We start from the raw sequence: 27,318 nt of genomic DNA, 5'->3' as shown, positions 1-27,318 counted from the left end.
CTTTCTTTCTTTCTTTCTTTCTTTCTTTCTTTCTTTCTTTCTTTCTTCCTAGGCAATGGGGGTTAAGTGACTTGCCCGGAGTCACAAAGCTAGTTAGTTTTTATGTGTCCAAAGCTGAATTTGAACTCAGGTCCTTCTGACTCCAGAGCGAGTGCTCTATCCACTGTGCCACCTAGCTACCCCCCATGAGGACTGTTTTGACAGGGTTGCTAAAGACTTCTCTTATCGCAGGTTTTCTAGGACCCTTTTAACTTTAAAATGATATTTTAAGATGAAGAGATTGGTGTGAAATAAAGCAGCATTTTGTCCATAAAATAAAAGCAACATTTTGAATTATTTTGTTTCTTAACGATAAGCACATAAATTCTGCAAATACTAATAATTGCACAATTAAAATAGTTATATTTTGTAAGAATTGTCCTAATACTGGTTCATACACTCTCTCTCTCTCACACACATACACACACACGCATGCACACACACACACACACCCACACACACACACACTCACTCACTCCTGTAGTCAGAAGTTGATCATGTGGAAGCATAGAGACTGCTTTGCAAAGTGAGTGAATTTCAGGTCTCTTGACATATTTCTCTGCACGTGTTTTACTGAGCCTTCCACTGTGTCACCATCTGCTTGGATATTTATGTTTCCTTGATAGGACCAACAAAATGGTGTCTTGTAAGAGGAGCCAGGCTGCTCTGCAGTCCGATCCTTGGAGACTCCTTTTGTTCAGTTTGACATACCTTGAGAAGCTGTGTTATTGTGAAAGCCAAGAATCTGATCTACCTGGAGTCTCAATCTTTATTCATATTATTAATTTAATTCAGTTCCAGATGAGCTGATTTGTTGCTGTTGTTGTTTTAGTGATTACTATGTGATGATCAAGTGATTATGAGGCTAGGCATAGGGTATACAAAAACAATGACTTATATTCTACTGGAAACCATTTTTTGAACAATTTCAAAGAGCACTTCAACAGATAGTATATGGTATTGTCTAGGGAGGGGCAGCTAGGTGGTGCAGTGAATGGAAGCACTGGACCTGGAGTCAGGAAGACCTGAGTTCAAGTGGCCACAGACACTTACTAGCTGTGTGACCCTGGGCAAATCACTTAACCCTATTTGCCTCAATTTCCTCATCTGTAAAATGAGCTAGAAAAGGAAATGACAAACCACTCCAGTATCTTTGCCAAGAAAACCCCAAATGGGGTCACAAAGAGTCAGACACAATCAAAACAACTGAACAACAACAACAACAACAACAATAAAGTATATAGGGAGCTGGCTTCAACATCAGGAAATCTGGATTCATACTCTGCCTCTGACGTACATATACTAGCTTTGTGACCCTGGGCAAATTACTTAATCTCTCAGTACTGCTAGGTAATACTTAAGGCTATAAATTGTCAAGCAGGCACAATCTGCATCAATAGAGGGACTTCCTTCTTTAGGAGTTCCATATACCAGTGAAATCATCGCTCCCACCCTGCACACAAGAGAAAATATCCTACTGTCTTTACCATAGTTTTCATTATGTCAGTTTTGCAGGTGATGAAGTCAAGGCCCAAAATGATCAAGCCATCTATGCTTAATCATACAGCTAGTGTCACATGTAGGATGTGAACCCAGTTCTTCCGTATTTGAAATCAAGTACTCTATCCTTTTTTTTTTTTTAAAGGCAATTGGGGTTAAGTGACTTGCCCAGGGTCACACAGCTAGTAAGTGTCAAGTGTTTGGTCTGAGGTCGGATTTGAACTCAGGTCCTCCTGACTTCAGGGCCAGTTCTCTATCCACTGCACCACCTAGCTGCCCCAAGTACTGTATCCTTTACCCAAACAAAAGCTGTAGTACTAAATCATGTAGCATTTGTCTTAGCTACGGTCCTAAGACATGCCAAAAATATCAACAAGAATATTCTGTGTGGTCTGTGATCATCTCCATGCATATGTAAAAACAAAGGAAAGAAAGAGTGAAAACATTTCTGTATGAACAAGGCAAGGGTTCATTATAAATATATATCTAAAAATAGCTTCTTGGCTTTTCTGTTTAATTGAAATGGAGGCATGAATCTAATTGAAGTGATTTGGTTAAGGCCCGATTCCAGGGAGAGACAGGATTTACGTGAAAAGGCAACCCACATCTTTTTTTCTCACCTGTATTCTTTGGGCCTGCCTAGTTTTTCCTTTTCATTGTCATGGCCAGAAAATGGTCAGATCCATGACTCTTCCTTGAATCTAATCCTATAGCTGTGGTTAAGAGAATCCTTTCCTACTTAATACTATACATTCCGAGTATGACCCATCCTGTAATCACTTTCTGTAATAAACCATTCATCATGACCTCTGTTAGGAAATGACTATGTATTTGAACTTCCCTGCCTTTGAGTTCATTCACCAAGTTTGTGTGAGCTGGTGATTCCTTTACATGAGGATGCCATCTATAAAATATCACTTAAATAATCCTCAGCTTGGGCTGCCTCACTGTACAGAAACCAAGGATGCCTGGACTGTTTTTCCTTTGACTCTGCAGCCCAAATAGCACCTAGGACAGCACCAGGTACCAGTTGTGGCCTTTCTTTTTCCTCAGATGATAATAATTCCATCAAACATGTGGTAAACCATGGCCTTTTCAGGATTCTAGTTATTCTTGAGACTGCCTTTGGCTGTGAAAATGCATCCTGTTGCCCCTAGTGCTGTACAAATTCAACTTTGGGAAGCCAGATATTTCTTGTGCTCATTTGGAACTCTGATTTGTTTAAGCACTGGAGAAAAGCATGACTGTGTCCTTTAGCACATCACAATATTAGGCAGGCACATTGACAGATGTAGTCATTATACAACTATATTGAAAATATTAATATGGTTTTTTATTGTGTGGATGGCAAACCAGTGGCAAAAATATTGAGTATTTTATGAGAGAGAAAAATAAAATAAAAATAAAATTTTAGGACTAGAGAATTCCTGATGTGTTTATGCAATCTGGCTTTAGTTTAACTTTTTCATTTTCATTACATATTTCTCCCTGTCCTTGACATTCTATGTTCCAACCAGAATGGTTTTTTAGATACCTACTTACTTGGCAAAATAGATCAATCAATAGCTAACCAATAAACATTTATTAAGTGTCTACTATGTGCAGCGATGTTTCAAGGATCAAGTTAGATTATGTATGTGAAGTGCTTTACAAATATGAAAGCACTATGTAAATGCTAGCTGTAATAATTGAAAGACATCATGGCAGAGTGGGTTTCCTTAAAGCCAGGAGTACCTGTGTTTAATTTCTGCCCTTGACACATAGTGGCTGTGTGACCCTGGGCAAGTCACTTAACTTCCCAGTGGTCTAGGCCAGAGGTGTCAATTATGGAATATGCTGGCAGCAACACTCCTCAGTGCTAGAGCAGATTGAAATATGATCAGGAAATATTTAATAAAGTAAAAAAATACTATAAAGCATTACATTTTAAAACTAAGTCAATATGCAGCCTTCCAGGATTTTTATTACGATTAATGGCCACCTTTCTATTTGAATCTGGTATCACTGCTCTAAGGCAATTGTCTTAAGATGGTAATCCTTCCCCCATTGATTTCATATTATTGGGAATTAGTTTTATGTGTACATGTGGTATTCCCTCAGTAGAATATAGCCTCCCTGAGGGCAGGGGCTATTTTCTTTTTGTTTTTGTATCCATTCCTAGCAACTAGCACAAAACAAAGGCCCTTAATAAATGGGTGATGAATGAATGCGTTTGGTTGTTGCTTTGAGCACACAAGATAAGTGTCACCTAAATCCACTGGGATTTCTCAGTTGTATAATTTAAAAATGCCTTTGGTAAGTACAATTTATGATTGGACGAGAATCTTTGTTAGCTAAAATAACGCACTACTTAACTGGATTAAAAAGTTAATAATTTTCATTTTCTCTCTGGAATTCTAAGCCTGACTTGGCAGCAGTAGAAATGATGATCATAATAACCATACTTAGTAATTATGTAACACTTTATCTAGGAAGGTAAAAATGCTTTATAGACCTCAAACCCAAGCTTCTCCCTCATTTGCCCCTGCTCTGATAATTGATCTTCATCTCCCCCTCACTCTCCACCTGCAAAAAGAGGGGATAGTGGCTAACATAAATATATTAGCCAATAGGATGCTAAACATTTATTGCTAATGACCTTCATGAAGGCGTAGAGGGAATTTTATTTCAATTTTATATATAGCACAGATCTGGGAGAAGAAACTAACAAAATGAGTGACAAAAACTAGATTAAAAAAGGATTTTTTTCAAAGTGAAATTTTATGGGAATAAACATGGTCTTATATCTGTTTTTTTTTATTACAAAATGAACTGTGTATGTTTAAGATATCGAAGGCACGGTTGGACACAAGTTTGTTTAAAAAGACCTGGGAGTGTTAGTGGACCATGTGCTCGGCATGAATTGATAGTGTGACATTGCATCGTCAAAACAAACAAACAAACAAAAAATACACACACACACACACAATATACTAGGACCTTATTGCCACAGATGTCAAACTGGAAGGGAGCTCAGAGGGCATCTAGTACAACTCTGTCACTACACAGATGAAAAACCCAAGGCTCCTGGAGATTAAATGATTTCTCTCTGTTCATATAAGCAATATTCTGGCTGGGATTTGAACCTAGGCCTCTGACTACAGATCCTGTATTCTTTTGCATGATTCCATGCTCCTTCCCAACAAATATGGTAGAAATCCTGTTGTTTTTATAGGATCGTAGATTTAGAACTGCAATCTGAATTAGTTCTCTCACAGGGTCGTAGATTTGGAACTTGGAGGGAGCTTAGAGATCATTTTGTCCAAACCTCTCCCTTTACATATAAGGGAACTGAGATCTAAAGAGGAAAGTGATTTGTTCAAGGTCATACAGTAGGTAAGCATGAGAGGTAGGATTTGAACTCATGTCCTGTGACTAGAGAAACAATATCCTTTCCACTTTACCTCTCTATCCTTCAATGGTGAATAATAATATATTAGCCCTTCCAGCGGACCCATTTTCATTTATCCAAGCATTCTAGAAGTAGTAACTTAAGTCCTAGGGAAAAATGTTAATGTAGGAATTCCAGTTCTAGTGACCAAGTAGTGAAAGAGATTTTTTTTTCTTAGAATTTTCAATTTATTTATTTATTTTTAACATTCTTTTTAAATTTTAAGTTACAAATTCTTTCCCTCCCCTCCAATTTTCCACCACCAACTTAAGAGGCAGGAGAAATATCAATTATACATATAAAATCATGCAAAACATACTTCCTTCTTAGTTATATTGCAAAAAAGTGAGAAAACCATACTTCAGTTTGCATTGAGAGTTCATCAGTTCTTTCTCTGGAGGTGAATAACGTTTTTTCATCACAAGCCCTTTGGAATTGTCTTGGATCATTGTATTGATCACAGGAGGTAAATGGAAAGATTTTTGAAATGACTTTTGGTATCCCTCTCAGACCACATCATATTTGTTTCTATTTACTCTCTGCACATTCAGTTCAGTCGTTTTTCAGTTGTGTCTGACTCTTTGTGACCCCATTTGGGTTTTTCTTGGCAGAGATACTGGAGTGATTTGCCGTTTTCTTCTCCAGATCATTTTATAGATGAGGAACTGAGGCAAACAAGGTTAAGGGACTTGTCCAGGGTCACACAGGTAGAAAGTGTCTGAGACCAGATTTGAACTCATGAAGATGAATCTTCCTAACTCCAGACCCAGCATGCTGTCCACTGTGCCACCTAGCTGCACATAAGGGGACCTTAATAAAAACTCATATCTCACTCTGATGCCTATTATAGTGGCATGAAGGTGACCCTCAGCTCTGAAAGGTTTTTGCCTGCAGTGAGTAACCTCTGGCAGGCTCCATTAAGTTGGAAAAGCTTTGAGCCAAGTCATCCAGCCTTAATTAAGCTTGGAGAGGCTCTTCACCACATCTGCTTCAGCCTGATGAATATTTCGGCCAAGCCCCTCTTGAATGTCTTCTAATAGGGGAGATGCAAACTGCATTGATGGAGGGTATACTCACATTGACAAAGATCTAAGCTCAAAGGACACAGAAGCTCTGTAAGCCAACTTCTTCATTGTACAGATGAGGAAATCGAGGCCCAAAGAGATTAAATAACTTCTCCAATGCAGGACCTAAGTCCAATACTCTTTCTACTACACCTAATGTTGCTTATTGCCTTAAATCACTGTTAGTAAATAGCAGTGGGGAGATTGGAATCCAGGTCACTTGAATCCAAAATCAATGCTCTTTCCAGTGTCTCACTGTGGTCTTCCTATCACAGACCCCCCAGTTCATCTTAGGGCCTGTACTAGAAACCTTGCCAGTTTGTTAGGACCTGCCAAAGTATGTACTTTACTGGCATAACCTTTTTAGAATAAAACTTTGAAGGTCTGAAGATCTTCTGTCTTTTTCATTCTGAGAAACGGTTGTTCATTGTTTGCTGGTATAACTGCAAAGGCCAATATAAAAACTTTTGCACTGAGTCTCAGACAAGGCTAATCAAGATGGCAAAGCAGTTTTTTTTTTTTCCACACCATTGATCAGTTTCACAATAAGTTTGGCTCTTGCTAACATATTCTAGAAGGAAAAAAAATAACAATGGATAATAGAAATGGAAGACCAGAAGTGAGCATATGTAAGAACAGGTTAAATCCTCCTTAAAGATTTTGGAAAATAAAAAAATAAATAAATAAAATAAAGACTCTGGAGACAAATTCTTTTTGTTTCAAGTGACAGGCCCAGTCTTTATTTGCTCTAGAGTGCTGTGGCTAAAATAGTTTATTTTCACATAATTTGCTCCCATTCTTTCCATAGTTTCTAGAGTAAAGTTTCCTCTGTTATCCTTAGCCTGGCTTATTGAATAGTCAACATTGTCACAAAAATAAACCCAGAAATTAAATCAATATTGAAATTCATTTTTTTGGTTAAGTCTTTTTCCCACCTGAGTGTTATGTGACGCTTCTTTATTATAATTTTGGACTGATTTTTAACACCAGGAGAATTTTCCCTTACATTTATTTGTAATATAGAAAAAGGCAAAGTGCAGTAGATAGAATACTAGCCTTAGAGCCTAGAATTCTTGGGTTCTAGTCTTCTCTCTGACATAGTGATCCTGAGTAACTCACCTAAACTCTTAGATACCCGTAGCAAATCTTGAAAACTAAGTTGCAGTAACACTTTGCTTTAGTAGAGGATGTTTCATCACTGGGAGTATCCATCATCAGTGAAATCTCTGATCCACAGTCTGATCCATAAACTTGGTAAGACAATATGTTTATGTCACTCAAGATCTTTTGCCTACATATTCCTTGAATTCAATTAACATATGGCTGTTTAAATGACCCTGAAATAACTTTCATCATGGGCATGTATGTAATCTGTAACGTGATGTTCAAACTCTGACCAGTATATTTTCAAGGTCATGGTGGCATGGATTGACGAAAAACTTGACTGAGCAATTAATTTTTTTTCCCTTCTGTTTCTTGTAGATTGAAGACTTGCCAGATATAATATATTTTGTATAATCATATTTTTTTCTCTTCCCCATTTCTTCTTTCATAATTTTTGTTTCATCAGAAAGATGTTTTCTTGATCTTTGGTACTAGAGAAATCTGATGTCATTCTTTGAGACTTTTTAATCTCCACCCTATCCTCCATTTATTCGCCAGAGCGATCTTCCTTAACTACAAGTCTGTCCTTGCCAACACTCTTATCAATAGTATCCAGTGGTTCTCTATTATTGTTAGCATACAGATAGTTAGCTCAGTGGATAGAATGTTGGACCTGGACTTAGGAAAACCTGAGTTCAAATATATCCTCAGACACTTACTACCTGTGTGCCTCCATTTGCCTCAGTCTTCCTATCTGTAAAATTGGGATAATAATAGTCCATACCTCCAAGGAGTGTTAGGAGGATAAAATGAGATCATATTTGCTTTATAAACATTAAAATGCTACATAAATACTGCAGCTGACAATGATGATGATGATGATGACAAATACATTTAAGATAAACTTTAAGACCTTTACACCCTGACCCTACTCTACTTTTTTAGGTTTATTATATATGTCTCCTTTTCATGAATTCTATAGCCCATCCAAATTGACTTTCTTGTTGTTGTTCACAACTGATACATCATCTTTCATCTCCATACCTTTGCACTGGCCATATTCCCTCCTCAGTTCTGTCTCCTAAAATCCCCAATTTCCACCACAATTCTTCTTAAGCACCACCTTGTATGTGAAGTCTTCCCTAATACCTGCAGGTGATGTCTTTCTCCCAAATCATCTTGTCTTCATTTTTCATATACTTTCATCTCCCTCCCCTAATCCCCTCTCCCCTTGTAGAATGTGAGTTCCTCAAGGGCAGGGTCTATTTAGTGATTGTCTTTGAATGCCCAGTGCCTGTATCTGGCACAAGGTAGATGCTTGATTGGTTGAGAGTAAATCCTTGTTGATTGATTGATTTGTAAGAGTTCTGTGTAGCCCATGGCACATAGGGATCACATGTACCTGGCTTTACTCCTGTAAATCAGCAGTTAATAACATTAAACTATTGGAGTCATCTCTTTACATCCTAGTACTTGTGATACTGAGCTGATGAAGAACTGTGGTTTCTGGACAAATGATCTGGTCCTTATCCATTTTAGAAATGCCAATTCCCTGATGCGTGCCATGTCCCCCGCCTACCATTCCTGTACTAGGTGAGCTTGTCATTCACTCAGCAGATTCTTTTGTCTTTGAGCTGCCTCTACCCCTAGCTCCAAGTGTGGACATGGTGGATATTATGTAGATGTTTCTCCCTGATGTCAGTGATATTCATACTAATGTCTGAATTAATGCTTTGGTGCAAAGGCCAGCGAGGGTTTCATCCTGTTCTTGCTAGAAGATCAGTCGTCCCTGACAATGCTGTTTGGCAGTTTGGCAGTTTTTGTATTTCTTTTAAATTTTAGTTATAACCTATCAAGTCTTAAGCGATTACTCCTGGGTTAGACTCTGATGAATGTCATTGCAGGGTGTTTTAATTTAATGGATCCCAAATAACATCTGTTTCTAATGTTTTAAAAGCCAATTTATATGGAAATTCATTTAGCACAAAGTCAATACATACAGACTTGTAACTCTTGTACTCTGCATAGAAAAAAAAATCAAAACTCAAAGTCAAACTATTAAAATATGGTATGCACTCAATTAACTTAGTGTTATTCAAAATGTGGTTTCATCGAGTCTATTGTTCCTTCCCCAAATGCCACAACCAATTATAAGCATTCAGAATGTATTAATCCTCTGGAGAAAATTCAGCTGAAAGAGGGCTCTGGAAAAATAGCCCAATGAAAATGAAGTTTACTTTAGAGCACCAGCACTCACTTTATGCTTTATGCCTTTATAACACCTTAAACCTGCTTACCTTGGCACCCTTATGTCTTTCAGAATGACAGCTTTTAAAATCTCTAGCCTTGTTATATGCTTTTCTCTCTGCCCCCAAGATGCTGGTTACTTAGCAGAGGGCTCCCAACTAGTAGACATCCTGATCTGAAGGCAACTCTCAAAACCTTCCTGGTCTGAAGGCAACTGAACCCCTTTCTTTGTTTTCTAATCATGTACTGCAAAGGAAAGAATATTGCACTTGGAGTCAGAAGACCTGGGTTTGAATCTTACTCTTATATTTAATGTATCAGAGACACGTAACTCTTATACTTTGCACAGAAAAAAGAAATCCAAAATGCAAACTGTTAAAATACGGTGGCAGTCAGTTATCTGACTGTTAGTCAAAACATGATTCCAGTACTTGTGTGACATTGAGGAAGTCACTCTCAGCCTCAGTTTCCTTTTCTGAAGGTGTTAGACACATCTAACTCTGTGATCCTTTCTATCTCTAAACCTGTCACCTTAATCCATTTTAATAATGGAAACAAAAAACAATAGGATTATGTCATGGAGAGACCAATGGGGAAAATATTTTCAAGTGTCTAGATGGTGTGTGTGTGTGTGTGTGTGTGTGTGTGTGCCTTCAAATAAAATCTAATCAACCTTTGTGTGAGTGGTGATGGGAAAAAGATTACTTGAGAATTCAAGTCAGCAAATGTTTATTAAACACCTTCTAAGTGCAGGCTTGTGCTGAGTGCTGAGGATACAATGATGAAAAAATAATCATAATTCAGCTGCTGCCTTCAAAGAGCTTACAGTAGGATGGACGAGATGGAAGTGAGAAGAGATGTTTGCAAAATAAGTATGGAAACTTTAACAGCACACATGCTCTGAAGGCATGTTAGTACTTCTGCTCAAGCCCTGTTAATGCTTACTAACTGGAAAGTTGCGAAATCTGTTTTGTATCTGTTATCTGAGGGACTGATTGCTGCATTCATGCCTAAAGCAAATTGGGAAGCAGGCAAGTTTGCTTTGGTCTGGCACCGCTTCCGTCAGGTGTTTGCTGGGGCAATGCTTACTACGTGTGCTGTGTTATCCAAGGTGCTATACAGAAAACATGAAAAACATAAGACATAGTCCTTGCTTTATAGCACCTCGAAATCTTGTTGGGGAGTCAAGAAACACATACACATATGGATCATTTAAGTAGCCAGGAAAATATCCAAATGAGATATACGGTAAGAAAAAGGTGTAGGAAATCAGAAGAGGGGAGGTCACTGTGGTCATACCTTCATGTGCTATGTCATGAAGGACACAAACAATTAAAGTGAAGGGGAGAGGGGAGAGCCCCCCCAACCTCAGGGGGTGATATTCTATTGTCCTTTACCCCAGCATTCCTTATTCACCATTGGGTGTCTTTTTTTTTCAGTTTTAATTTTTCCCTTTATTAACATTTGTTTTCAGGGGGGAAAAAACTGATAAATTCATTCACATGAAGATAGATTTAAAGTCAGAAGACCTGGGTTCAGATCCCACTTCTGCCATGCCTATTACTGACATTATCTTGGGGAAGTCATTCTGACCTCTGGCCCTCAGATTACTCATGTAAAAAATGAGAGATTTGGACTAGGAGATCACTAAGGTCTCTTCTATGATTAGGTATAAGCAGTTGATAAGATTAAATATTTTTCCCTCTTATGGATAATTGCATTTCAACATGGAATAATACACTTAGTGAAAGGAATGAATGTCTAATTGTGAAATGTCCCATATCACTTATACTGTGGGGAAGATTATTTTGGGAGACTAGAGATTTTTTTTTTGTAGTACCTCTAAAAGTAGACAACAAAGGCTTTGATAAGCCACCTTTCTTTATATTCATCCTATATAGCCACAGCACTGCTAAAAGGAAACATCATGTCATTTAGCACACAGCATCGGAGCTAAGGGAATGATGTAACAATGTCACTGCATTTTTTTCCACTTAAAATGTATTTTATTTTTAATTCTATTTTAAAAAATAATTTTGTTTTTTAGCCGAGCTATCAAGACTAATCAGGATCTTCTCCCAGAAACGCCATGGACCCACATATTCTACAATGATTTTTGGGGGACTCTTCTTACCCATAGTGGCAGCCACAAGTCCTATAGGCCACTCTGTACCCTTTCTTTCCGCTTTAATCACGCCATTGGAGGCTTGAACCCCTGGAGCTACCATCTTGTCAATGTTCTGCTGCATGCAGCAGTCACCGGCCTCTTCACAAGCTTCTCCAAGATTCTCCTCGGCGATGGACACTGGACCTTCATTGCAGGCCTGATGTTTGCATCCCACCCAATTCACACAGAAGCAGTGGCGGGCGTCGTGGGAAGGGCCGATGTGGGCGCCAGCTTCTTCTTCCTGCTCTCTTTGCTGTGTTATGTGAAGCACTGCTCCACCAGAGGCTACTCATTGAGCACCTGGGGCTGGTTCCTAGGGACAGGACTCTGCGCTGGGTGCAGTATGTTGTGGAAGGAACAAGGTGTGACTGTATTGGCCGTGTCGGCGGTTTACGATGTCTTTGTCTTTCACAGACTGAAAATGGACCAGATCGTACCTTCTATTTACAAAGTAAGTGAGTGTTGGCTCTTGGGTCATTGGCTTATGAGGGATATCCTTGGTCGATCATCTCCCAGAGAAGGAATGGGTATATTTGTAGCTCTTCAAATAAGATGTAAAATGAATTACTAAAGAATTCTCTTTTCTATCATGAAAAAGTGAAAGGATCATTCCAGACCTTTCAATACGATTCTGGGTTTTATTCACTAATTGCTTTAATTTCGCCATGCTGAGCTCAATTCTGTTCACTCGTTGCTTTAATTTAGATCTCATATTGGAAAAGCCACCTTTGTTTATATTCATCCTATATTGACTATATCGCATATGTATAAATTTAGTTCTTAAAATGCTAAATAAGTCTGCAATGTTAATATATATTTGTCCCGTTATTGACACAAACTCAGGGTTTATGATTTCTCTTATATCTCTGTTTGAAGGCATCATGTAATAGTGGATGGAGTGCTAAGCTTAGGGTCAGGAAGATGTGGGTTCAGGTCCCCAAATTTAATGGCTACATGACTCCAGGCATGTTATTTAACCCCTATGTCTCTCAGCTAACTCTCCAAGATTTATTTACTAAGTCACAGACAGGTTGTATTTTTCATTGATGGAGGAAATTTTCACACTCTGAGTACCCCATAATGAAAAAAGTCTCATATTTATGTTCCCTTTCCTCAGTTCTCCTCTTATGTCATAAAAAATCACAACAAAAGTACCTACCATACAGGTATGTTGGAAATAATTCTGCACTATCTGGTCTGGGAGAGCTAAGAATAAGGTCCCACTCTTTTCCTGCTCTGTTTAGAGCAAGTAAGTGGTGCAATAGAGAGCTGGGCCTGGATCCCTCCTTTTGCTGTTGTCTATCCCTTTAGATTGTAAGCTCCTTGAGGGCAGGAAATGTCTTTCTTTTCACTGATGGCATTCCTGGTACTTAACTTAATGCCTGGCACATAATAGGTGCTTAATAAGTGATTATTGGATTGGATTAGATCCCACTTCTCTAACTCCAAATATAGGCATGGTGGATATTATATAGATGTTCCATCCTGATGGCTCTGATCCTTATACTAGTTTCAATTACTGCTTTGATGTAAAGACCAACATAGATCAATACTTTAAGGTTTTCAAATTGCTTTACATATGTGATCCTATTTGATTTGATCATTACAACAACCCTATGAGATAATCTACATTTTACATATTAGGAAACTGAGCCTGAGAAGGATAATGTGGCTTGCCCAAGTTAGTAAATGTCCAAGGTGAGATTCTAATTCACGTTTTCCTGGATCCAGGTTTGGTAGTGAATCAAGATGGCATCAGATGGCCAAAGTACTGGCCTGAAAGTCTTGAAAATGTTAGTTCCAGTCTGCCCTCCTATACCTTCTGGCTATGGGACCCTAGGTAAATCACTTAACTTACGCAACTCTTGAGGTCAACTGTGTAGGACCCTAAGTTATAGGTGAGTTACTAATGATCTTTGTTGGCAGAGATGCTAAGTCCAGACAAAACTAAACACGGTTTTCCTCTTTTCTTAGCTCTGGTCTCAGAGGATGGGAAGTCACAAGTAAAAGTATCTGTTATCTTGTTCATTATTTGAAACTAATCACAACTTCCTTTCCCTGTTTTCCCCAATGCCTTCAAATGCAGTACTGTTTTAGAAGTCTTATGAGTCTTTGGCTACTATGCCAGCTCTTTGACTGTACTTATTGAACAATTTGCTTATAAAAGTTGTAGGAGAGTCTGGCCAAGACTCAAGGACTCAAACCAGAATAAAAACACCTTTGCTCTGAATTTCAGTACAGTCCGACATTTGGTAGCTGTTTTCAAACCCCTGTCGTGTTTTAGGCAAGCTTATTCCACCCCCTTCTCACCTTCCATGCAGACTAGAATAGGGAATTATATGTGAAGGACCCTCTGCTTGATTATGGCAATGCAAAAAGGTATAAGACATAGTCACTGCATTGCATGCTCTCAGGGAGCTTTCAAACTAGTTGGAGACAGGGTCACGGTAGGGAAAAATCTCAGCAGTATCCAAGGTAACATATGGTAGTTGCCAAATGAGTGGCAGGAAGAGACCCGACAGTTAACATATAGATGTTAGCTCCCTGAGAGGAAATTTGTTCCACTAAATTTCCAGTTTAACAATTGGTAACTTAGGAAATGAATCCGATTAATGCTACTTCTAGCTTTGCAATTTTTAGACTGCCTATAGAGGAGGAAGCTTCCAGTTATGGAGAAACTGATTTCCTTTAGAGATAATGATGATTCTAAAGATGATGATCATGATAAGAGAATGAAAACAACTGCAATAATTATTTTTACTAAAGATAATAATGAAAAAGATTTCTGTAGTATTTGAAGGCTTCCAGAGCGCTTTAAATAGGTTACATCATTAGATTTTCACAAACAATCCTGTGAGGTAGTTACTGCTACTATTTCCATTTTACTGATGAAGAAACAGACTGAGAATGTTTAAGTGACTTGGCCAGGGTATTGATAGAATTCAAGCATAGGCTTCCCTGTGGACTCCCAAGTGGAACTATCATAGGCCTCCTAGCTGCCTAAAGATGGGCTTCGTAGCTCTTTGTCATAAATTAGGAAGCAGTATCAGTGAAGGAGCAGCTTGTAGTGGATAGAACATTTCGTTGAGTGTTGGAACTTTGAGTAGTAGTCCCAGCTTTCTGCTAACTAGCTGTGTGAATTTAAGCTTTCAGATTCTTAGCTGCCTCATGTATATAAAAAATTAAGGTGAACTAGATGATCTTTTAAAATTAATTTATTTTGATTTCTCAACAATCACTTCCATGTGCTTTTGAGTTTAAAATTTTTCTCCCCCTCCCATTCCACCTCCCTCCCCATGACAGTGCGCAATCTGATATAGGTTATGCATATGTATTCCTATTAAATGTATTTTCACACTAGTGATGTTGTAAGTAAGAATTAGAACCAATAGGAGGAACCACCAGAAAGAGGAAACAAAACACAACAGAAGAAAAAAAAATAGCAAAGAGCGAGCTAATAGAATAAAAATGACAATTCTACCTAAGCTAATTTACTCATTTAGTGCCATACCAATCAAACTACCAAAAAATTATTTTATAGAGTTAGAAAAAATAATAACAAGGTTCATTTGGAAGAACAAAAGGCCCAGAATATCAAGGGAACTAATGAAAAGAAATGCAGGGGAAGGTGTCCTAGCCATTCCAGATCATAAATTATATTATAAAGCAGCAATCATCAAAACTGCTTGGTACTGGCTAAGAACTAGAGTGGTGGATGAGTGGAATAGGTTAAGTATGCAAGACACAGTAGTCAATGACTATAGTAATTTATTATTTGATAAACCCAAAGACCCCAGCTTCTGGGATAAGAACCCACTCTTTGACAAAAACTGCTGGGAAAACTGGTAAAGAGTGTGGCAGAAACTGGGCATAGGTCAAAATCTCACACCATATAACAAAATAAAGTCAAAATGAGTTCGAGATTTATATATAAAGGCTGATATTGTAAGCAAACTGGGAGAGCAAGGAATAGTTTACCTGTCAGATTTATGGAAAACAGAAGAATTCATGACCAAACAAGAGATAGAGAACAGTAAGAAGAGCAAAATGGATAACTTTGATTACATTAAATTGAAAAAGTTTTTGTTCAAACAAAGCCAATGTAACCAAGATTAGAAGGAAAGTAGACAATTGGGAAATAATGTTTTACAACCAGTCTCTCTGTGAAGGGCCTCATTTCTAAAATATGTAGAAAATTAAGTCAAATTTATAAGAATACAAGTCATTCCCCAATTGATAAATGGTCCAAGGATATGAACAGGCAGTTCTCAGGTGAAGAAATTAAAACTATCTATAGTCATATGAAAAAAATGCTTCAAATCAATATTAATGAGAAAAATGCAAATCAAAACAACTCTGAGGAACCACATCACACCTAACAGATTGGCCAACATGATGAAACAGGAAAACGATAAATGTTGGAGAAGATGTGGGAAAATTGGAACACTAATGCATTGTTGGTGGAGTTGTGAAATGATCCAACCGTTTTAGACAGCAATTTGGAACTATGCCCAAAGGGCTGTAAAAATGCACATACCCTTTGACCCAGCAATAGCACTTCTTGGGCTATATCCCAGAGAGATCATACAAATGGGAAAAGGACCCACATGTACAAAAATATTCACAGCAGCTCTTTTTGTGGTGGCAAAGAATTAGAAATTGAGAGGATGTCCATCAATTGGGGAATGGCTGAACAAGTTGTGGTATATGAATGTAATGGACTACTATTGTGCTATAAGAAATGATGAACAGGCTGACTTCAGAAAAACCTGGAAAGATTCGTGTGGTCTGATGCTGAATGAAGTGAGCCGAATCAGGAGAACATTGTACACGCTAATAGCCACGTTGTACAATGACTAAGATAGATAAACTTAACCCTTCTCAGCAATACAAGGAACTAGGACATCTCCAAAGGTTTCATGATGGAAAATGCTATCCATAAAGAAGAAAGAACTATGGAGTTTGAATGCAGATCAAAGCATACTAGATGATTTTTTTAAAAATGTAGCTTTAATAGTAGCTTTTTTTTTTTTTTCCTTTTTAAAGTAGCAGTTTCCTGCTGCTGTCAGATGTGGGTGGGTATACTGGAGTAGGTATGCAGAATTCTGTTTAAGTTGCATATTAAAGTCATACAGAGAATTTTTCCATAATTAATTATAAAATTATATGATCCATCCCTGGATTTACAAGTTACATAGAAATGAAATTTTAAATTCTATTTCTTTTAAATCAGTCATGATACACAGATTTTCAGAAACCTGCTTTAGAATCCAGGCATGAACAACAATCACCTCTGTTATACACCCTACAGTTACTAAGTTTTCGCTTTAAGACTTCCAGTGGAGACTGTGGAAAGGGGCATACTACCTCCTGAGGTAGCTTATTCTATTGCTGAATACCTTTTTTTTTTATTCATCCAGCAAGCATTTATTAAGCACCTACTACATGCCAAACATTTTTTAAGTCCTCGTGATAACAAAGACAAAATGAAATAGTTCCTGCCCTCAAGGAGCTTGCATTCTGTTAAAATCATCATTGAAAGTCTTTCTTTGCCTCAAGGTTATATCTACCTGTCTGCATCTGCCAAGTTCTGCTTTCAGGGCAATCAGTCAACAAGTATTTATTAATCGGTTATTAGGTGCCACTGTGCTAAGCAGTGAAGACACATAAACAAAGGGAGAGACAGTACCTTCCCTCAAGGATGTTACATTCTGATGTGAGAAGCTAACACCTAAAAAGAGAGCAGAAAATCAGGGGGTATTGGGGAAAGAGGTTCCTGGGGTAGGAGGGCACAGTGGTTTAGTCCAGAGAATGAGGGATGACTGTTCTAGGGCCCCTCCCTAAAATGGAGGCTCCTGGAAGAACTCAGCAGTGGGAGAAAACAGCTATGAGCAAAATCTGATTCCTTTTCCACACAATAATCCTTTAAAAACTGAAAGACAGCTTTTAAATTTCATCTCCTGGATAAATATCCCCATTTCTTTTAATCCTTACATGAACTCAAAGGTTGTCTCGAGCTTTCTGCCTTTCTCTGTATACTCTGCATCTTTTCAATGTCTTTCCTAAAATATGGCACATGGAGGTGAACATAATACATCTGATCTGAATAGAAAAGAGAATCATGGGATTATCACTCCCTTAGCCTTTGACATTATGCCTCTTTTAATGTAACTTGAATTCAAAATCCCTTTTTTTTTTTTGGTTGAGATATTACACAGCGGACAAATATTGGGGCTGCAGTCTAGTGTCTTCCTTCCCCATCTTTTTCGGGCAAAATATTGTGTGGTTAGGCCTTCTCAATCATATACCAGAAAAGGTGGTTTAAAAAAATAATTTATCCACTTTTTCTTTTTCATTTTTTGGGGGCTGGGGAAGGGGACAGGAGCTGTGATTTCATCAGAATAGAGAGTTTCCAGTGAGGAACTGTTCTGTACCTGAATGCTAAGAGAATTTTCTCAGCTATTGATATAACAGCTTGTATAGTGACATAAGTACTGTCAGTGTGGGTCAAAGGCAGGGCCTGAAACCCAGGTGTCCTTACTCTGAATCTGACCTTCTAGTTACTATATCGTGCTACCTCTCAGATCATTTCCATGCTATTCTTTATATTACCTGCTTTCAAACCACTATATGCTTTCAGGTGGCCAGAAATATCTGACCTTATCCTTTCTCTTTCCTCACTAACCTGATTTTCTCTCTGCTTATTCATCTCAGCTCCTCTCCTCTGAAATTTTTCCACATTCCTGATTATAGGGATTTCCTGTTGAACCCACTCCGCATTTCCAGTTATAGAGAATTTCCAAATTCTATTAAATTTGTAGGGCCCAGAGAGATGAAAAACAGTGCTAAAAGAGGAAATGAGAAGAGAGTTTCATCCACTCCTTCAAAGATCAGCTCTATGTAGATAACATCTAGATCTCTCTATTCGGCCCTTATCGCCAGTACTTTATCACCAGCTGCCTTTTGGATATCTCAAACTCAACATGTCCAAAATAGAACTCTAGATCTTTTCTCCCAAATGCTTCCGTCTTCTCTATTAGCATCTCAGTTCCTTACTAGAACTCACCTCACATATATAATAATTTTTGGTCAACTCTTGTCCTTTCTATCTTCAGAATATCATGTCTCTGTGTGTAATGTGTGTATACACATATACATATATGTACATATATACACATACCTACTATATGATTATAGCTAGCTAGATAAAGATCTATATGTACATATATCATATGTATATATGTATATATGTGTGTGTGTATATAAAAAATTTCCTTTTCTCCATTCACACAACTGTCTCCCTAGAGACTCTCATCACCTCATGCTTTGACTGTTTCAGTAGCCTGCTGGTTGGTCTCCTCAACTCAAATCTGCCCTCAACCCAGTCAGTTCTCCATTCAGCTGCCAAAATGCTTTTCCTAAAGTGTAGGTTTGACCATTATTGTTGTTGTTTAGTATTTTTTCAGTAGTTGTCTGACTCTTTGTCACCTTGCTTGGGGTTTTCTTGGCGAAGATAATAGAGTGGTTTGCCATTTCAATCTTCATCTCATTTTACAGATGAGGAGACTGAGGCAAACAGGTTTTAGTGACTTGCCCTGGGTCACTCAGCTAGTAAGTGTCTGAGGCTGAATTTGAACAATTAAATAAAATTAAATAAAAAATAAAAGGGTTAAATAGCTGTGTAGCATTTGGCAGATGGAAGGATTCAGATCCAGGCCTCTAGTCTCAAACCAAGGTACTACTTCTCAAGCTGGAATCAGAGTTCCCAGGTTACATGCCAGGTCACATGGTTACAATTATAACCAGCTCCATCATGATACTCATTATGCTTCCTTTATAAGTAGTTTTGAAAATTTTAAAGACTTTAAAAAAAGTTAAAAACTTTTAAAAAACTCCACAAGCTTCCTTTACAGTAGTTTTGAAAATTCCACCCTTTTGAAAATTTTAATCTTGAAAATGTTACTGTGTCCTGTCTATTCTTAGAGCTGATAAACTCAAGTGAATCTAGGATTTCAGTGATGTGGTCGTTCCCATCAAGGATCTACATCATAGCCTACCTATGCCTAACCACCCAATATGATTCTTTTCCATCCCCTGTGTCACAAAATCTGTATCTCACTTGAGCTGTAGTTTAAAAGGCTGAAAATCACCAAATGAAAATGATCCGAGTTGTTCGTTACATAAAATAATGTATAGTGATTTGAGAAGTTACATAATGTAGATGCATATAGTGATATAATCAAAAGTATTAGTAAGGCGTATGGGGAGGTATGGAGGTGTAGGGGGTACAGACTTGTGATTTTTTTGGTATCAGACAGTTTTGATGAGAAAACACCTCCCATTGATGTAGAATAGCTACTATCCTGCAACTGATATAAAAAAATTTCCTGATTAAGTGTCATGCTTAAGGCCCCACTACCAATTTGTAACAGAAGTGATTAATAAACTCAATAAAAAACTATAAACAAACAAATAAAATAATAATAAATAATCGAAACTAAATAAATAATAAGTTATAAACAAATAATATAATAATAAATAGTTATAAATGTCCTGATTTTGAGTGTGGTTGTCTATTTACTCAACCATGATGCTTTTCACTATCAAAGAGTGGGATAGAAGGGACAGGGCTAGTGTTATAGTTGTATAGAGAACTCTCAGACGAGGAGACTGCTCCCAGTGAAACCCTACACATTTTCTTCAACTTAGTGCATTATTGAATTGCCTGGAGCACAGAGACATTAAATGACTTGCTTAGAGTCACCCAAGGAAGGAAGGAGGGCAAAAGCATTTATGTAGCCCTACTATGTGCCAGACACTGTGCTAAGCCCAGTCAGTATGTATCAGAAATGGTCTGTCAAATATAACCAAACAAAATTAGTTTTGATTTTCCAATAATAATAACAATAATAATAATAATAATATGATGATGATGATGATGACGATGATAATGATAATGGTGATAATGATAATGATAATAGTTTCCTTGAAGAATTATGAGTTTTTAATAATGATAATGCCATTTGTTATTTATTTATTTATAATATGCTATATTTATTTATTTATAATATGCTATAACTTTTATAAGGGCTCAAAAACCAAGAGTATCAAAAAATGAGTATTCATAAGAGTATTCATCATTTTGTGTAATATATAGATCCTTTTTGAAAAGCTGAGAGCATTTACTTTTGTCACTTTTCCCCCTAATATGTCTCCCTCCCTCTGGAGCCCTTCCTTCCAAGAACTAATTAAGAAAAAAAAAAAGATGGAAGAGCAGAAAGGAGTTTAGAAGATAAAGCAATACATTCACCCAGTCTGACAGTATAACTTTTTACCCCCATGTTTATAGCTCCTCATCTCTGCAAAGAAGAGAGGGAGGTACATTTTCTCTTCTTTGTGGTCATGCGTGATTGTTATAATTACTAGGTGATCACTTTCTTGTCTTTGATTTAGTTTTCTGTCTTTTTCTCCCTCCTCTCTATCTTGCTGTCCTCATTATGATTATTATTATCCTGCTTCCCTTTGCATCAGTCCATGCATGTCTTCCCATGCTTTTCTGTATTCTTCACATTCATTGTTTTTTTTTTTCTTATGATGCAGCAATATTCCGTTACATCCATGTGCGAAAATAGATTTAGCCATTCTGAAATGGGTGAACATCTAGTAGATGTATTTTTGAAACGCTGGCTGTTTAAGTAAAATTCTGTATATGGAATCTTAGCTTTTCCTGTAAATCCCATCATAAAGTTTGAAGTTCACTCCTGGGTTATGGGCATTAGAAAGCATAGTGTCAGAAAGAGATGGGAGAATGATCTTCTATCACACGAATATTTACTGCTTTTTAGCGTGCTTTAAATTGATTTCACTTGCTCTAGTTTTAAATGGAAAGGAAACTAGGGAGGAAAAAAAAGTAAATCTTAAATGCACTTACGCCAGCTTTGCAAATAAATACTCCACTTTTATCAGCCCACAAACGTTTTTACAAGTCTTCCTTGACTCCAGGAGGTACACAGGTAATAAAATAAGTGAAATCAGCATTTTTCATTATTCACCCAACATCAATCATTGTTTGCCCGGAGGCTATTTGCAAGACTTACTTAAGTCTGTTAACAGTTTTATTATGAAAACATCTTTTTTTTTTCTTTATTAGCCTCATAATCACTTATTCAATTACAGGTAAAAAAAGAAAATTTCAAAGCCAATGAACAGTTTTAACATTAACTGCAGGTAGAATTTGAAGAAACCATCTCATTTTCAGAGTTTCAGCGTTTTTTCCAAAGGAGGGTCTTTATTTTGCTGCCAAGTTGTGTATTTCCCCCCATACTCCTTTACTTAAAATTAAGTTGTGTAGGTAACATTTCAGAGAAACTAAATGAAGGAGTGAGAGAGGGAGAGAGAAGAGGAATTGCCACTTCACTAAACCAGTCATTTTATCTAGAGATAGACCCTCTTTGGATTGCTCAGGAAGATGTGAATAATGGAGGCTGTCTAGGATGAATGAAGGTTCCTCTTATCTCTAGTATTACATGAGTTTTATACTATTTAGACTCCAGAGATGGGGGCAAAATGCATAGTTCCTTTATTCGTCCAAGTCTAGGAAATTATTTCTGAAGGCCTGGTTGTCTTTGATTTATCAGGTGTTTTGAATGTCTGAGGAAATGGGTTTTCCTTTATATCTGAATACTCTGTGGCATATTGTCTTGCTTGTTATGTGTCAGAGAGCTCCAAATGATTGAGAGATGATCCTGAAATAATTGCTGTTTGAAAACCACTGGAGATTGCCACTGTAGATAGTATATAGACAGTATATTGTATCCTATTTCTTTTCTCAAATCCATGACTTTATACTGCCAATTTTTCCATAAAGGGTGAATTTTTGCTTTTCTGTAATCAACAGATTTTTCATGCCATTTAAAGGCACATCTAAGAACCCTAATGGTTTTATTATGTCAAGTTTCCTCAGCTTACCTTTTCTACATTGACTCTGTTCGGCTTTCCGGATAGTAAGATACACTGAGAATGATGGTAGTTTGTTTGTTTGTTTTTGGGGTTTTTTTTTTTTTTGGTTCTTTTGTATTTTTTGGTTTGCTTTTTTAGGCCTTTTTGAATTACAAGGTTACACTAACTACTCATCATAATGTATCAACGGATTTGGGTTTTCTCCTAGTAAACTCCCTGTAGCCTTTTATATTCATGACATGTGGATGTCTACGTCTGCCAAGTACTGCTAACTATATGATAATGCCAATAACCTAGATCAAAAGCATCTTTCAATTCAAAAGCCAATAACTAATAAAAAATATTTCTTAACATATTATTTTCTTAGTAGGACTTTTTTATTTATCTTAGATTTTTTTAAGGTTAAAATTGATGCTCAATCAAGTTCCCTAATGATAACCACAAGTTTCCAAGTTTTTTTTAAATTTGTTTATTTTGTTTTGTTTTTATGTTGTGCTGTCACATTTGGTGATATTGACTATTACACAATAATTCTTCATTTTTCAAGGTAAGTCGTATAGAGGCTTGGTAATTATTTTTAATTAATTATCATCATTATTAGCGCCTTTTACTTTTCCATCACATTGATTTCCCATACCTCCTCCCTATTTGACAAAAAGAAATAATTAAGCAAAATTGACTAACAAAGCTACCATTTCTGATAGTCTATGCAGTAATTAAATTTTCCTATGATTTTTGTCTACTATTTAAAAATTTTCTTCAGACTTAGTTTATAGAACCTAAGAGTACTTAAACACAATTCTATCCATATTGCCATAAATGTAAGAAAAGAACCTTATTAAAATAACAATAAAATATTTAACTACTCACTGTCTGTGGTTGATTAAACAAAGAAATTCAGTTTGAAGCATGATTTAAAGGACTGAACATTCCTAGATACAAGTACTTTTATTAGAGTTAAATTCCCATCACTCATTATGTCCACTTTGATGTTTAATTAACTGCTTGCCTAAGGTCCTTTAGCCAAGATTTGTCACTTTTGCCTTTTCTGGAAGACTCTTTAAGCCCAAGAATCCTTTAATTATGTGTCTAAATATTACCTTTTGGAAGGACAAAGGAATAAATTGCCTTTTGCTGATAACTCTCAGGAGTCGAAGGACAGGGAGTATAGTCTTTTTCATGGTGGCTTCCATTCCATGACTTGTATCCTTGATCAATTTTTTTTTTTTAAATAGGATTTATAGCTTTTTAAAGGTGAGAATCCTTCTCATTTTATAGTTTAGGAAATGATCTCCCATTTTATAAGGATACTTTTTTCTTTCTTCTTCGTAATATTTTAAATATAATTTGAAGATGGTGGAACAAAATTACATGGTAAATTTCTCACTGCTGTCTATGTAATTCTGGTCTTCTAGTTACTAGAGGCTCAGAGAGAATGTCAGGAGAATTGTTGAAGTGTCTCTGAGGAAATGAAACATTAAATGAAGAGTGTTGTGATGGTCTACATAGCTTGTGAGCATTGTGTTGTTTCTGAATTCCTCATAGTTCAAGGGACTTAAATCTATGGAGTCTACTCTATTTTAGAGGGAATTGGGAAAAGGCCAATGCTGATCTATACCTAGAAAAAATGTGAGAGGCCTCCTTCTGTGAGAAGGTGAAGGTCTAGTGAATTGAGAACCTGGTTCAAGATTGAGGATTACATCATTCTGCAATTAAAAAATATTGAATATTGGATGATAGTATATGTTTTAAATTCTTATCAATACTATAGAATATTGCTCTAAACTCCTGCCTACAGAAACAGAAGACATTCGGGTGCCTTCCTGTTTTTTTTTCACCTTTATCAAACTGTGCACAAATTTATATAGGTTTGTTCAAAACACAGTTCAGTGATATATACTTTTTTAATGCCAGAGGACCATAATGAAAAAGTCCCTGTAATAGTACAGAACTAAGTGCCTCCTCAGCACTAAATATCAGTCAGTTAATTCTAAATACAATCAGTGCAAATGACACCCAAATTAGCCCTTGTTATTAATAAATAATAAGTACTATTTGAATTCCCTTTGCTATTTGCCTCACACTATCTGCCCAGCCTGCTTATTATCTCATCGTACTCAATTTCCCATATCTTATTGCCTTAAAGGAATCAGTTTCTTTAACTGGGGATCCATGATTATCAGGTTGCTGAGTTTTCAGCTAGTGTTTTATGAGTTTTACCTCTAGGTGATTTTGGCTGCAAAATTTCCAAAATCCTGCCTCATTGCCTAGTAGTCAAGGTCATGTCTCAAATGCCAGAAACAAGAGAATTGCTAAGAAAATGGTGACTTCTCCAAAGTAGTGATGATGTTCTTCAGGTATTTAAATATAGATCTGAGTCCAAGAATTTAGGCTCAAGTCACCTTTCCATTTTTGTTTCTTCTTAAGTGGAAAGAACAACAAAGCAACTAATTGTACTTTAAAAATTGGTACTTTCATTACAGCATTGATAAGTTACAAGAGATACTGTTTTGTGCTAAAAGTCCTTTTCTGACAACTCCAACCCCCTGAAAAAATTAAAACAAAACAAAACATGCCCTCCCTCCTTCCCCCTCCACCACATAAAACAGGTTTCAACCTCATTGAACTAGGGCTTCTTTTCCTAAAAATGGCAGTAACTAGATCACCTCTGTAATGGTATGCAGCAGTGTATGATTATGTGATGGCAGAAAGGTTATGTCCTTGTTCTCTGAGTTTCTGTTTATAGATCTGCAGTACCCATATGACTCCTATATGCTCTGTTGGTCTGATTATAACTCTGGCCATCAAGTGAAATGGCATAGAATCTGTATTTAATACTTGTCTCTTACACTAATTATGAGACTCTTTTGTGGCTCGAGTATAAAGTCAATGTTTCAGTTCCAAAGGACCCTTTTCCCTGTATTTATTGTTTGAATTCCCAGCAATCAAATAAGTAAGAAGTGATTGGTCTCATGTTTTGTTTTTTTTTTCCCCCATGTTGTTATTTGGCTGCTGTTTGATCTTAGAGTTGATTATAATGAGCCTGTCACATGTGGTCATCATTCTTTACCTAAGATTAATCTAACAATCATAGAAGACTGCAGAGCAACAATTAGAAAAATCAAGAGGAGCTTTTTGTATTGATTCAGTGACTCATCTCATCATTGGAAAGGAGTGAATTGGGTGCTTTTCCAGAATAACCATTGGGATATTTATAAACATAACTAGATACAAACCAATTACATCTACTAGAGAAACCTCGATTGTATGTGGCATCCATTATGTACTTGAATAGTTAAGCATCAAGCCAGAAGAAATCTTTACAACTATGAAACCTTGAGAAGCTTCATTTCCATGGTGTTTGTGAGATCACAAGATAAATATTACCTTTACAATAATGGTAGCTTACACTGAAGTAGGACTTTCAAACTCTTGGCATGCTTTGCATACATGCGTTCTCTTGCTTCCCTCAATAGCCCTTTGAGGTAGACGGTATAATTATTGTTATTACCATTATATTGCAACAGTTGGATAGATGTGGTATCTTTTTCACCTGGATGGGTATTCCTGCCATTGACACAGATCACATCCTATCTGATTCTTGTCCACTCCCTCCCATAAATCTCACACAGGGGTTCTATCTAACATCCTGGGGACCTTCCTGTAGATATTTGACATCTTGCTAACAACGAAATGTGGTGGCTGTCGGCTGTCTGCCTCTCAAGCTACATGGTCAAACCAACTCTTTATCTAATCATTTGTGTCTCCGATGATAGGTTCAAAGATCTTGAGCTTGAGGGCTATTAAAGACCATCTTTTCCAACCTCATCATTTTACATATGAAGAAATTGAGGCTTAGGGAGGTTGTAACTTGCCCAGAATCACTTGATTCAATCATTTGAACTCAGGTCAATTGATTCCAGAGCCAGGATACTCTCCACTGTACCCTACTGATGCTATCCTTGAGGCAACAAGAGAAAGAATTAATCTTTTAATTAAGTTGGGAGAAAGAATGAATTTTAATTTGTAGTTTATTGGTCTCTGTTAAAATACATCTTGTCACAATGTGAATTTAACCCGAAAGACATTCCCCTCATCAAAACCTAAGTAGCACATAGGCTAAGCTGGTATAGTACTGGGAGAGAGGGCCAGGATTTATTTCTGTTCCAAAACTCAAACTGTAAAGGAAAATTTCTACTATAGTTGCCTTTGAATTTTCTCTCTGGCATAGAACATTTCAAATCTGCAGGAAATAGGATTTTGTTTTTAAGTTCCACTTGTCTTTCAGAGGTACTCTTTCATTATGTATATTTTCCTGAGCCTTGCTTTTCTTATTAAAATTATAATGCAATGATTTCTTTCTAGGTAAAATTATAATATCAATAATTTTGAAAGGTAGGAAAAAATGTAATTCAATGGAAAGAGATTTGAAGTCAGTGGGCCTGGGTTTAAATCCTGGTTCTGCCTCTTACCACTTACAAGTTGAATGAATTGTATGACTTACGTGATCTTTCATCTACTTAATCTGCTGTATGAATTAGGATCAAAGAAAGATAAAACATACACCTTGGCTAAATCACTTAATCTCTGTGGACCTCATCTGCAAAATTACAGAGTTGGACTAGATGGTTTCAAAGGTTCCTTTCATCTCTAAATCTGGGACCCTGTGAGTCCCAATAACTGATACATCCCCAAAGGCACTGGTGTTAGGATGGTGCCTACGAGAACTACTCAGCACTTGTCCAATCTTTTTTTTTTTTTTTTTTTTTTTTTTTTTTTTTAGTTTTAGAGGTATGGTTGTAATGAAC

General features: G+C 36.9%; 1 protein-coding gene across 2 annotated transcripts in view; it reads left to right on the top strand.

The window, feature by feature from the left end:
* TMTC2 (transmembrane and tetratricopeptide repeat containing 2) overlaps nucleotides 1–27,318 on the top strand; it is a 521,137-nt gene that overhangs the window by 189,050 nt on the left and 304,769 nt on the right. For both annotated transcript variants that reach the window (XM_027842454.1, XM_027842453.1), the window contains one exon: nucleotides 11,432–12,002. In XM_027842454.1, the coding sequence (XP_027698255.1) occupies nucleotides 11,432–12,002 (571 nt within the window). The remainder of the gene's footprint in view (nucleotides 1–11,431; nucleotides 12,003–27,318) is intronic.

This window comes from Vombatus ursinus, unplaced genomic scaffold, assembly GCF_900497805.2.
Source record: "Vombatus ursinus unplaced genomic scaffold, bare-nosed wombat genome assembly UNPS02014874.1, whole genome shotgun sequence".
In the NCBI taxonomy this organism is placed as follows: Eukaryota; Metazoa; Chordata; class Mammalia; order Diprotodontia; family Vombatidae; genus Vombatus; species Vombatus ursinus.
Note: the sequence above shows the minus strand (reverse complement) of the source record. Positions and strands in the feature narration are given on the sequence as shown.